The sequence below is a fragment of the Procambarus clarkii genome, chromosome 68 (assembly GCF_040958095.1).
Source record: "Procambarus clarkii isolate CNS0578487 chromosome 68, FALCON_Pclarkii_2.0, whole genome shotgun sequence".
Classification (NCBI taxonomy): Eukaryota; Metazoa; Arthropoda; class Malacostraca; order Decapoda; family Cambaridae; genus Procambarus; species Procambarus clarkii.
The window spans coordinates 18,459,173-18,473,037 of NC_091217.1; the positions used below are offsets into that span (position 1 = coordinate 18,459,173).

The window sequence follows — 13,865 nt, forward strand, 5'->3', positions numbered from 1 at the left end:
AGCAGAAGCACAGTCACTGACATTCAAAGGAAAGAAGGAATGAGATAACTATTTAAATTACGATTTAAATCCTCCTAATTTTTGCTCGTTCGTCAATGAGAACTGATGCCAACGCACTGGCCAATAAACTGCATAATACTGGCCACTAAACAGTAGATTGATTGATTGGTGATTGATGAAGATTAGGCCACCCAAAAGGTGGCACAGCCATGAATAGCCCGTAAGTGGATGCCCTCTTTGAGCCATTACCAGTATCAGTAGATGATACTGGAGATCTGTGGAGGTACGATCGCACCATGCCTGACGGGAGATGTCTCCCGTGACTAAACAATAAACTGAACCTATCATAAAGAAGAACGACGACCATTGACCGTCTAGTGCTCCAACAGAGTGTAACTGTAATTAACAATGCTCAAGTCCTGACCAACAGTCAAATATTAATCCATCAGCCACGAAGCAGAGCGTCTCCTAACATCAATTCTAGTGCAGGGTCCTATTGAAATTTTTTTCCGATTTTACATAGGTTTACCGTGACAGACACTAACAATAGTAGCCTTGAAGAGGAAAGGAAATCGGCAGATTGTCGAAGGTTTGCCTTGATATTTTCCAGCTATACAGTACTTTAAAAGAAAAGTTAACAGATGTTTGACTTTTATCCTTCTGTTTCACCAATATTTACCAACCATCGGGATGAATACTTATATGACACAAACTAGACATATTAGTATGAAAAAGAACTAAGAATTCTCCAAATAGTAGGACGTGATTCAGTTTTCATGGATATATTCATTTTCGGGTGTTCGACTTCAGTTTGGAAATATGAAAAGGCACAGTTTGGTGCATTCAGATGATAAAGCTTTATGACATTAATTACAAATGGCATAAGAAAGAAGCAAATATTAGTTATATTTAGAACCTATAACAGAAAGTAATTTATGTAAAACAGTTGATATAAAAAGCTGTATATAATTAAAAGTTGTTAGTTTCATCGCAATGAATGTAAACATGTGATCATTCGTTCAAAAACAATAACACACGTGATCCTAGATTTTCCAGTCATCGGGAGAACAAATCCTTCATGCAAACTGCACCTACTATCAAGAAGAAGAAGATCCTAGATTTGGGCATGGTATGTAAAGTTTTCTCGGTATTTATGTAAATAATTCCTTCATATTTAATATTTTACTAATTAAAAAGAATGCAAATGTTTCATTGCTGTTTAGTTAAATAATTTTCAAAAACTTGTTGCAGTATTAAAGTTTTGCTTGTTATGTGTAGGAAGAATATATTTTACTGCATATTGGTATACACATTCCAATACGTTTTTAGTATGCAGCATGTTGTTTTTATCAATTATGTTTTTTATAATAAGCTTCCTAGAAGGTTGTAACAGATCCCATGAGCTTCAACCCCACCAGAAACAAATACCTATTTGATATTCCAAGAGTACGACTTAGTTAAACTAGAAATGCTTTACAAATCAAGGGACCTCGAATGTGGCCTTCCCAATTATGTTAAAGACTGTACCTCTCCCAACCAGTTTAAGTTAAAAACTAAGTACTACCTAATTAACTCAATGTAACCTACCTCACCCCCAAAGTTTCAACCCATCTCTTCTATTTAAAACAATGCTGTTTGTTGACCAAATTGTATTTTACTTTTTTCTACCATGTTTCACCCCCCCCCCTCCCTTTTTTCCCATTTTTTTCTTATTTTTTCTCAACACAATTTATACTTTAATCTCTTTTAGTATTAACTTTTAGTCTTAGTGTTTTTCCTGCCCGAAACACTTTGCGTAATAGTGGCTTTAGGCATTGTATGTACTAGCTCTATCTATAAATCCATCTACTTTTGTATCTTACCTTGTATGTATGTACTTTACCTGAATAAATAATTGTATTTGTATTTGTAATAGGTAGATGATACAGAAAGCAGTACAATGTCTGTCACAAATCCTTTTACTGCGGCAGCATTAAGACCACAAGTCAGTAGAATAAATATGCCTGGAAGATCGACCCCAGCCAGCATACTAGCAGGTAAAAAAACATTTAATCAGCTTTTGACAAAATTACAAATAAAGATGTGTTATGTTATGTCATTGTGTTAGGTTAGCCTAGCTATTATTTCCAATTTGTTTTTTAATTTGTATTAGTATGCAGTACTAGGCTATTGTAACAAATTGGAATGTACAACGTCCAATATTTTTTTGGTAGATTCGTTCTTGGCTCCTGAAAACTATCTTTACTTACCAGATGTACCAAGAATAACTCCGGACAATAATGATGGTACTGTATTGTTTATAAAATCATTTGATTATGGCCTTTATAATACATTAATATCAAAGTTTACAACCTTGTGTAATACAGTAAGTCTTTGTTTTAACAATAACAACAGAATTTTTTTTCTATGCTCAGCATAATTGGCTTGAAATCCATCATCCCATTATAATTTCTATCACTTTGATCATTGGTTTAGACAATTACATCAAAACATTTAATGTAGCTTCTCTTGCTACAGTTATAATGTATCCTATTGAGAATGTATATTTTTTTAACAGAAGGTCCCCAGACACTAGCAATTTTAGCTAAAGAGAACCTTCATCGTGAATATTTGAAAATAAACTCAGCTCTCCAGAAAAAATGTGAATATATGAAGCGAAGTTTAATTATTGAGGACCTAAATTATCTGAAGCCTTCAAACAAGAAAGGAAAAGGAGAAAATTACTGCAGGATTATTGAAATCAATCGAACACAACGTTCAAACTTATCAGAAGGTAATTTTTTATTTAGTTATTTATTCCATGACCCATGTTTATGTGTTCCTATATCATAGTATAATGATAGGTTTAATTGCTAGTGTAGATTTCATTTTGCCTCAGACTTAAAATTATTTAGGTTTTTGGTGTTTTATTATTCAAAATTTGTTTATAGATAATCCAAGGTTATAGTCAACTTCTCCTTTGAAAACAGATATTTACCTGAATGCCACAAACTCTAGTAGCCTAGAAGAGTACAGGAAGCCCGCGGCTTGTCGAAATTCTCCCCATTTGCCTTTATGATCTTTTTTTGGGTATATTTAGAAATTCAGCACAGTTTTGGCAGTTACAGCTCTGGTGGGTAGGCAGTTCCAAGTGTTAATAACCCTCTGGGTCAAAAATAATTTCCTGTTGTCAGCCCTACATTTTGGTTTGTTGAACTTGAAACCGTTGCTCTTTGTTTGTATTACATCTGAACCAAACTAGCCAAACTTTTTTTGATAAAGTCATTGACTGCTTCATATCTGGCAATCTTTCCCTGTGTCTTATGACAGATTAGGCGATGGCTGCCATATTGGTCTGCCCTTGCATAGCCGCAAATACACCGGGGTTCGGTGGAGATAGGGGCAGCGATGGTCATAGACAGCAAAAAAATGTAGATAGTTTACAAATTAAAAATAGATAAAGTGTTGTGGAATTACCATACTTAAAGGTTGATTTTCTGCCAAACAGCCATTCTGCCTGCTTCTCTTTCACCTCCACACATTCAAAGTTCTGACTTCTCAACTAGTGTACCAACATATACTCAAACATATTTACCAGCTGCAGAACAAACACCAAAATCATTGAATTCTGGTACGTCCCTATTTGAACTATGTAATGTAATATAATCTTAGTACCTAGTGTCTACTATATATATATATATATATATATATATATATATATATATATATATATATATATATATATATATATATATATATATATATATATATATATATATATATATATATATATATATATATATATATATATATATCATAGTCTAACTAACACATTACTGAAAGCTGTCAGTTGTTCTAGATGCTTATATAATATGTATAAAATACACTTTTATTTATTACATCTATTTGCTCTTGAAGATTTTCTTGACTAATTTAGAATCCCATATTTCAAAGTACTTGCTGCAGAACTGGAGGAAATTTATGATTCTCAAGCAAGCATTTCTGATTGGCAAAAAAGAAGAAAAAATAGTGAGATTAAATGGGGAGAACGTAGGACAATGTTGTTTAGCTGGACATTGTCGAAGTTGGGTTTTCCAGATAAAGGTAAATAACAGCTTTAGTGTGTAATTATGGATAAATTTCAATGTAATTATGAAATGCATGATTAATGTTAATCTCTGAATACACTTAGATGTTTGTCATTTTTAAACTTGGTATGCAATATTTCTAAATCCAGTATTACCATTCAAAGTACATAATTACATTATTTTTTGGAAAACCAGGCAAATGTTGTGTACAATGTAGAAGTTGTGAGGCAAGCTTAAAATGTGAAGACTGCTTTCATTTTTTGTGTCATAAATGTGATCTGCAGCAGCATTTTGTAATGCCTTTCCACTAGCGATTCTGCTGGAAAAATGGGTTCTTCGAGCCTTTAGACCCAACTTAAACTGTGTGTTCAGATGGGAATGTCATTCACTGGAGTAAGTAATGTACCCGTAGTCTGTTTCTTATACTCTCATTTCTATCCTGAACCAAGCAGTGTTTTAAAATTTTATTTAGTTCATGTAATTTTGTTAGTAGTTTTTGTATTGGTCATTTTCCTCATTAATTATTGATTACCTTATTAATTACAGATTTTGAGTTAAATAAATGAATTTTTATTTGTTATTAAATATAAATCTTTCATAACTCCAGTTAATGCTAAAAAAATTATTAGTAATTTAAAATGTAATGATTGAAAAATGTATTTATTTTGCTGCATAGCTGATCTTGTAAATTTATTTGTTACCAGAGCCTGTTGTACCAGCACATCCACCTAATTCCTGCCCGAACTGCAGTGAGAGCAAGTTCACAACTTTAAGCTCCAATAATTTGTGCATCTTTGTAACTTTAAGTGGTAGGTTACTTTAAGAAACATTTATTTGATACTAGTATTGGTAGCTGGCATTGCTCAGGTGACCCAGGCTACAGTCTTCATCAATATAACCATTTATACTTCACTCTCTTTACCACTGTATCTTCACTTATAAAGACGTATTTATATCACATACATATTTATAACCATACAGAGAATTGTTTATGGGTTGGTTTACACATATATTGATAGCCACACTTGAATCCCTTGCCAAATAAAATTGTTTTACTTAAATTTTTTATATTTTTTTGTGGGGGGGGCAGGAAGGTATGATCTGTATACCCCAATATTTAGGTGCAAGTGCGGATATGTAGATGAAGAACTTGGGAAAGCCATGCACCAGTCTGGTTTTTATTCTACTGGAAGAAATAGTAGCACTTTCTACAGCATATATCTATTGGATTCCTGGCATTTTCTCAAGAGAAGCAGCCCTGGAACTTCTCTTCAGGCATTAGTTAGTGCACTGGAATTATTTGGTGCTTCTCGAGTGCGTGTAAGTTTTCATACCATTACTGTTTTAATAGTGCAAGTATTAAATTGGTGTATAAACTTATTATTATTATTGCTGCATTAAATATGTATCAGGGAGAGCTCTACAGTTATGCCCACTATTTGCAAATGAACCGTTTACAAAATGTGTCCTTCATGTGCCAGGATATCATCTGTAAATACTGGCCATGGGCCTTAAAGATTTCATCAAGAAAACAGAAGTTCTCACTTGGGCAAGGAAAGCCTTTTTTAGGAGTCCTACATGCCAAAGGACATTCTTGGTATTGTCAGGTAAATAATCTAATACTGTAATAATATTTGACTTCGTTTTACTGTAAGTTGGAATATATAATTTATTTTAAACTCTTATATGTAAGGATTTATCTATGTTAAATGCAAATTGTTAATACAGTAGGTAGTTTTTAACAAACGTTATTCTATTATGTCAAAGGTTTTGTATGGAGGGCGGTGGCAAGAAGGAAGTGGCCTGACATCTGGGGAGGAGGCAGAGCAAGTATTTTCCTACCTTTTAAGATATAACAGCAACACTAAGGACATGCTTAAAGCTGGTATGTGTTAATTTTTGTTTAATCTAGTTCAAAATTTTGTACCTTTCAATCAAATCAGTACAATGGTAATATTTGATGGTTATATATATCCAGATAATGTTATAAAATAATATAAGAATATAGGAAATTGCAGAAAGGCATTTTGGCTCATATAAAGTAGCATTATACTCATATGCAACCAACATATACATGTATAATCCTTGTTTGAAAAATCAAGTTGTCCCTGTTTTTATGCTTTCTTTCACATCCTGATATTTTTAATCTTATTACTCTACCACTATTTTTGAGTTCTGTGTTTCCTCTGAAATAACAATTAATTCATTCCACTTAAGACAGCATCAATATCATCATCCTTTTACTTTCCAATCAGTATTTTGAGACACACAGAATTAAGATGTCAATGAATAACTAAATTTATTTCCACAGAGCGTACAGAAGAACTGACAGAGGGGGCACTCTTTTGGAATCACAGAAAAATTAATGGAATGCCTCGGGCATTAGTTGCCAGATTCAGAAAGGTATTAACATATGAATTGTTCTATACAATGAAAATATAGAATTATATATAAATATACAATAGTTCTATACAATGAATCAAGTGTATACACATGTTTTTATTTATCTTTAATCTTATTATAAGACACTAATGGTATTTTCTTCTCATAGACAAAGTAAAATTGGATAAAAACCCACTTGTGTATTTGGGAAATTTATGTAAAGAATTACACCAAGTCTTTCACACACTCCTTGGTGCTTTGTCAAGATCTGAATCTGAAAAACAAATACTCAGACCTTGACAAAGCACTAAGGATAGTTCAAAAGACTTTGTTTAACTCTGAACATAAATTTTATAATAAATATGATGGCATTTATTTTTAAATAGGCCACAGAGACAGCTGCAGCAGTTTCAAATGAGATTCACAGGCTTAATGTCCCAGAATCTGTTATTGAGAAATGGAGATCAGAATTACTGATCATTGCAAGATCCTTAAATAACAGATCCTCTGCCAATAACATTGAGCATACTATCGAGGCATATGGAGAGAATATAAGGCATCGCAAAAATCAGATTACCACTTATGCAGGTAGACATTAATTGCTTTTTTGTTTGTTCACTGAAACCTAAACATTAATACAGTACACAGTTGTTAAATTAGTTTTTCTATGTAAAATACTATTGGTGCAAATCAGATATTTGATAACAACCTGAAACTTTACAGTTTCATCTAAAATGAGAGCTGTATTGAGAAACAAAAATGAAGTTGAGAAAATAAACTACGAGATCTCATAAATATCTACAATCAGAACCATCCGGATTTGTCTGAAGCAGATGTTTTAACTGGCATCCTTCCATGGCACAATTTATTGCTTCATCAAATCACAAGTGGTATTTACACGAGATCTAATGATTCATTAGTTTTCTCAGCATTTTCAAATATTTATATATTATTTGTATTAATTGTACTTTTATATATGGAAAGACTGCAATACCATTAAATTGAGTTTGTTTTCTAAAGGTAAATTTTATAGATACAATTTTTAATGATGTTTAATTCACAAATGATTCCCATTATCATAATTTGTCAATCACATACTGTATTTTCATTTTGCATTATAGTGTCCCTGACTGAAAAAAGAAGTGCAGTGGAAAAGTTTGAGCTCCAGAAGAGATGTAGAGAGGAGGAATCACTAACCATTCAAGAAATGATAACATGGTTACAGTACTACAAAAAGAAAAGGGACAAACTATCCGAGTATATTCAAGAATTACAATGTGATTCTTTCCCTTCATGTCTCTGCAAGGTAAGAAATTCAAAATTCTTTTTGCAATTTAGATCTTCAAAACACTCAACTCACTTAAATGTGTTCAATTAGTCAGAGTAATATTGCCATCACCTTTCACATTTAAACTATGAAACACTTCCATTTTCAAGAGTGGTACTGTGGAGAATATGGCTTTTATTATTATTTGTATCCTTTTGTTTTACTTAATCTATACTTTTATATATTTGCAGTATGTACAACTAAATAGGTACAGTATATATTTGACTCTAAGATGTTTTAAATATTATATTCCAGGATTCTAACACATACGCCATTGAAAACCCAATTCTGTCAGAAGAAGAGAAACGTGGATTATTGGCTCTTCTCAATCAGGGTCAAAAGCAATGTGCTGACAAGCTTACTGAAGCCAAACATTTATTTAGTTCCTACCAGCCAAATGAGGTCTATGAGCCTTTCTTGGAGCTCTTAGAAAGTGATGAAGATGAAGACATGTATTTACAAAATGAATAGATACAAATGAACAAATCCACAAGGGCCATGATGAGGGTTCGAACCTATGTCCGAGAGGATCCCACACGAGCCTTAATGGACTGTGTTACGACATGGCAAAAGAATTCCAACCGGGAGTTCAACTGACCTCAATCATAGATTTAAGGCATCACGCTATTGTGATTTCTGTGTTTAACAAATAGATACAAGATAGGCTTTTAAATTTTTAAATTTTTACTTACTTACTTTTTTCCTGTTCTTTGGTTACATGAATTGACCACACAAATTATGTTGCTTAGTTACAGAGATTCTTATAACTACATGAATTTTGTTGTTCATTTATAAGCCCATTACCCCCTCCCCGCTCAGCTCGTTGTCGCCGAGTGGGGGCTTAGTGGTCGGCTGCCGAAGTGTGATGCTCCTTGGGACAGTCCTCTGTCCTTTTCTAACCTTGTGCTTTTGCTGCCATCCTCTCCAATTCTGCTGGGCATCTTTTCCATTTCCTTCTGTTTCGTTTTTCTCCCCCCTCTTCTCCTATCTGCTTGCCGTTTCCTGCCGACCTTTTGCTCGTTCTGGTTCTTCCCTTGGACTTCTTCTATTTTGACGCCCGGGTGCTTGAGGAGGCATACTCTTGCACCCATAGAACTGTAGTACCCGACGTCGAGAGCGAGGGGAACCTTTTATTGTCAATCCCCCTTTCGTCACTGAACCCGATCTCGACGGACTGTCGGTTTCTTAAGGTGGCGTTTGTGGGGCGTATACTCACGACGCACCCCTAGGAGGCCCCGGCAAGATCGGCGATAGCTTCTTGTTGGGTGTCCTGCCTCTAATTGTGGCTCCATGGTGGGTGTGGGGGCACATTCGTGAATGAATTCTTCTTTTCGTCATGATGATAACCCCTGTTTCGGCTGCTTCTGGTGTACCTTCTCAGGCTCGTGGGGTGGGCGACCAAGCCCACGAGTCGGTCCGTATTGGAAGACCGGGCTCTGTAGCCTCCGCTGCATTGGGCCCCGACCTTGCTCCTCCTTTGGCCTCTCTGACTCCTTCCCCTGGCTCCCCTCCCTCCTCTGTGGTTGGGTCGAGCCCCAGGCCCCCAGTGGTGACTACCTCGTCCCCTGGCGCGGCTCCTTCTCTAGTTGTAACTACTGCGCCTTTTAACCCCTCTCTCTCTGGGGGTTCTCACCGCCGTCCTCGTCACGGCCCCCCTCGCTCGATTCCTTCCAGTTCTGCTACCTATCAAGCCTTGTTTGGTCCCGCTTCGTGGGCCAAATATTTTGATCTCCTCCCTCTTGATTCTGCGCCTCCTGACGATTTCTCCCTCCATCGACATCTCGTTGATTCCGTGGATGCCTCCATTACTTTCAACCCCACTCGTCTCGGTACACGTGTCGTTGCTGCTCCTTCTCAGGATGCTGCTTCCCGCTTGGCTGCCTTATCCTGCCTTGGCGAGACCCCTGTTCGGGTCTCGAAGGACGCTCAGTTGAATGCCAGTGTTGGCACTATTTTGCTCCCGCCCCATGTTGCGACCGGTGTTCGGGACCTGCGCGACTGCCACGACGATATTCGACATATCCTTGCTGCCTAGGGCCATTCTATTCTCCAGGTGGACACGTTTACTCGTCCCCCTCGTGGTAGTCGCCCTCAACCCCTCCGGGTTGTGAAGATCACTTTTGATGGTATGACGCTTCCACCCTCTGTCATTCTTGCTGGTGCCAGGTGCTCTGTCCAGGAGTACATTCCTTCTCCTCTGCTCTGTAACAAGTGCTGGAGGTTTGGGCATGGTGCCCTCCGCTGCTCCGGGACTGTCTCTCTCTGTCCTTTGTGTGGTGGCGAAGATCACTCTAAGTCGGAGTGCACTTCTCCCCAGGCTCGTTGCCTCAACTGCGGTGAGGCCCATCCTACCTTCTCCCGTGCGTGTGTCCATTACAAGCTTGAGGCAGCCGTCCTCAACTTGAAGCACCGGGAGCGTTTATCTTTTCCTGAGGCGAGACGCCAGGTTCGCCGGCTCCCGCCTTATGCTAATATCTCTTATGCTTGCGTGTTGCGCTCTTCCTCTCCTCGTCCTTCCCGCCTTCCTCAGACTCACAACCGTTTCCGGCCTTGGACCCTGATGCGCCCACTGCCCCCTCCTCTGTTCCTTTGGGTTCTCTCCCGAAGGATCCTCCTCCTGGTCCTCTGTCCGGGGTTCCCCTTCCTTCTACCCGGTCTGTCGTGTCTCCTGTGTCTTCTTCCTCGTCCCCCTCCGATCCTTCTTCCCATCGGCTCTCCCCACCGCCTGTCGGTGCGGGCAGATGTCCATCGCTCTCCTAGCGGCCGTCGTGTGTGCTCTCGTTCGGCTTCTCCTGTTGAGACACTGGAATCCGTTGCCCGGTACGTAGTTGCTGGGACACCGGTCTCTTTAAGTCAGAAGCGTAAGCCTGGCTCTTCTCCTTCCTCTTCCCCGGCGGGTAAGAAGGCTTCGCTTTCTTCCTCAGCTCCTACGTTTGGTTCTGTTGCTCCTTCCCCTCCCGTTTCAGTGATTGCGCCCCCTGTTCCTGCTATGGAGGTTTCTTTGGCCCCTGCTTCCCTTTCGGTTGTTGCTCTTGCTGGGGTGCGCTCCCCTCTTTCTACTCCCCCTCTTCCTGCTGCTGTCCTTGACTGCTCCTCTCCGTTGTCTCCTCCTCTTCCTCCTCCTCCTCCGGACCCCGCCCGCCCACCTCTGATCTGTTCTCCCGTTTCCTTCCCTCCGTCTTTGCTCAGTTTACCCATGCCCTCTAACCCTGACTTTGCTGACCCTGATCCCGACCCTGATATTCTTTAACGTGCTTTGTTGCTCTTTCGCCTTGGTTTCTTCCTTATTCTCTGGTTTTGTCCTTTCTCTTCTCGTCGTTGTCCATTCTTCAATGGAACGTTCGAGGTTATTATGCCAATTTCCTCGAACTCCAACTTCTGATTTCGCGGTTTTCGCCCCTTTCTGTCTGTCTCCAGGAGCCAATGCTTGGTGCTCGTCCTGGTCGTTTTCGTGGCTATTCCTTTCTCTCTCCCCCCCCCCAGCCATTGCTGGGGCTTCTAATTCTTCTGCTCTCTTGATTCGTGCTGATGTTCCCTTTGTTCCTTTACTTTTTCCTTCGCCTCTCCATTGTTCTGCTGCTCGTATCTTTGTGGGGAAATGGTACACAGTTTGTTCCATTTATCTCCCCCCGAGTGTCCCGCTCTCTTCCTGATTTGAAACACCTCCTAGACTCCTTGCCAGAGCCTGTGCTCCTGCTGGGTGACTTCAATTGTCGTCATTCCCTTTGGGGTGACGTTCTGACGAATACCCAGGGTCGCCTCCTTGAGCTGTTTCTCCTCTCTTCTTCCCTGTCTCTTCTGAATTCTGGTGAGCCCACTCATTTGGACTCTCGGACTCGCACCCTTTCTTGTCTTGATCTTTCTCTCTGCTCTTCTTCTCTTTACTTAGATTTCACGTGGCAGGTTCTTGATGACCTCCATAGCAGTGATCATTTCCCCATCCTTGTTTCCTTTTTCTCTTTTCGCCCTTCCCTCTCTTTCCCTTGGTGGCAGTTTGCTAAGGCAGACTGGACCCTATTTACCCTGAGTGCTGCTCTCTCTGACCTCTCCCTTCTGCCTCTCTCTCGCGCTCTCCTCCTTTTTCATGACACTGTCTTCAACGCTGCCCTCCGCTCTATTCCTCGCTCTTCCTCTCGGGGTCCGCGGAAGTGCGTTCCCTAGTGGAATGCGGACTGTGCTCGGGCTGTCCGCTGTAAGCGTGCAGCCTGGAAGAGGCACCGCCGTAGGCAGACGACCGATTCTTTTCTTTTCTATCGGAAAGCGAGTGCGGTGGCTCGTAGGGCCATCCGTACGGCTAAACGTGAATGTTGGGCATCTTATGTCTCAACAATTACGTCCGAAACCCCTCTGGCCCAGATCTGGAAGCGTATCCGCAAGATAGCGGGTAAGTTCGTTCCCGATGTTTCACCGGTCCTTCACCTCCATGATACTCTTGTGGCGGACCCGTTGCAGGTCGCTTCCGAACTGGGTTCCTACTTTTCTTCTGTTAGGTCTGGTCTTCATCTTCCCCAATCTTTCCTTCTTCGTAAACCTGTCCTTGAGTCTCGTCCTTTAGATTTCTGCACTCATCTTCAGCTTCCCTATAATGATCCCTTCTCTCTCTGAACTTCGTTCTGCCCTGTCCCTCTGCGGTTCTACGGCGGCGGGCTCCGATGGTATTCATTATGAGATGCTTCGCCATCTCCCTCCGAGCACGTCTCAGTATTTACTAAGTCTGTATAATCGGATCTGGGAGTCGTCGTCAGTCCTTGAGGACTGGCTCGATGCCGTTGTCCTCCCTGTTCGCAAACTGGGGTCTCTGGGTACTTCCCCTAAGGACTTTCGCCCTATTGCTCTCACAAGTTGTGTCTGCAAACTCTTTGAACGTATGGTTAACGTTCGTGTGATGTGGTTCCTGGAACACCATCACCTCCTCTCCCCTTCTCAATTTGGTTTCCGCAAGTGCCGCAGCACGACAGATGTCCTGGTGAACTTTGAGGTCTATATTCGTACTGCTTTTGCTGCGAAGACCTCCGTTGTTGCCGTCCGTTTTGACCTGGAAAAGGCTTACGACACCACTTGGCGTTACCATATCCTATCTCAACTTCATTCTTTTGGCCTTCGTGGTCATCTCCCTCTCTTTCTCCGCAGCTTCCTCTCTCGTCGTTCCTTTCGGGTGCGCCTTGGTACCACTCTCTCTCCCTCTTTTCAGCAATACGAAGGTGTGCCCCAGGGTAGTGTTCTGAGCACTACTCTTTTTCTGGTTGCCCTCAATGGTCTTCTTTCCTCTCTTCCTTCTGGTGTCTTCTCCGCTCTCTATGTCGATGATCTTACCCTTTGTTGTCAGGGTGATGATTCGCCTCTCCTTCAACGCCGGCTTCAACTTGCAATTGATGCCGTGTCGTCTTGGGCCACAGATCATGGTTTCAAGTTCTCTACTTCTAAGACTTGTGCCATGACTTTTACGCGGAAACGGGTTGTTCTTCGTCCCTCTTTGTCACTTTATGGTCATCCCCTTGAATACAAAGATTCCGCGAAGCTTTTGGGGTTATTCCTTGACACTCGTTTGTCTTGGTCTCCCCATATCTCTTACCTCCGTGTTGAGTGCTCTAAGGCCCTTACCCTCCTTCGGGTCTTGTCCCATACTTCTTGGGGGGCAGATAGCCCTCTCATTGCTTTACATTCCTCTCTCGTCCTGTCTAAGCTCGATTATGGTTGCCCTGCTTACTCGTCTGCTTCTCCTTCTACTCTTCGCCGTCTTGATGCTTTGCACCATACTGGGTTGCGCCTCAGTTCTGGTGCCTTTCGTTCGACTCCCATCTTTAGCTTGTATGTTGACACTGGCTTCCTGTCTCTCCAGGACCGCCGTGATCGCTACTGTCTTCGCTATCTTGCGCGGTCCTTGCAACATCCTTCCTCTCGCCTCTGTCGTGCTTTAACTTTTACCCCTCCTGCGGTTCCTGTTCCTCTTCACCACCTCCCTCTTTCTGTCCGGTTATCTCGCCTACAGGATTCTCTTTCCGTTCGTATTTCTGATGTTTCTCCTCGTGTTGTTCCTTCTTTGCCCCCGTGGAGGGTCCCTCTTCCGCGGTTTTGTACATCCTTGACCC

At 40.8% G+C, this 13,865-nt stretch overlaps 1 protein-coding gene and 1 long non-coding RNA gene across 2 annotated transcripts; both read left to right on the forward strand.

Annotated features, from left to right (window-relative positions):
• The first annotated feature begins 1,053 nt into the window (after positions 1-1,053).
• LOC138355699 (uncharacterized) lies at positions 1,054-2,285 on the forward strand. The gene is made up of 3 exons (XR_011223987.1): positions 1,054-1,129; positions 1,916-2,036; positions 2,214-2,285. It is a non-coding gene; the product is annotated as an uncharacterized lncRNA (long non-coding RNA).
• Positions 2,286-4,037: 1,752 nt separating this feature from the next.
• Positions 4,038-7,292, forward strand: LOC123749395 (uncharacterized). Its single transcript, XM_069310992.1, has 8 exons — positions 4,038-4,083; positions 4,772-4,876; positions 5,158-5,387; positions 5,549-5,674; positions 5,835-5,952; positions 6,379-6,470; positions 6,836-7,037; positions 7,173-7,292. The coding sequence occupies exons 1-8, from the start codon at positions 4,038-4,040 to the stop codon at positions 7,241-7,243; spliced, it is 990 nt and encodes a 329-aa protein (XP_069167093.1). The 3' UTR covers positions 7,244-7,292.
• The last annotated feature ends 6,573 nt before the right edge of the window (positions 7,293-13,865 follow it).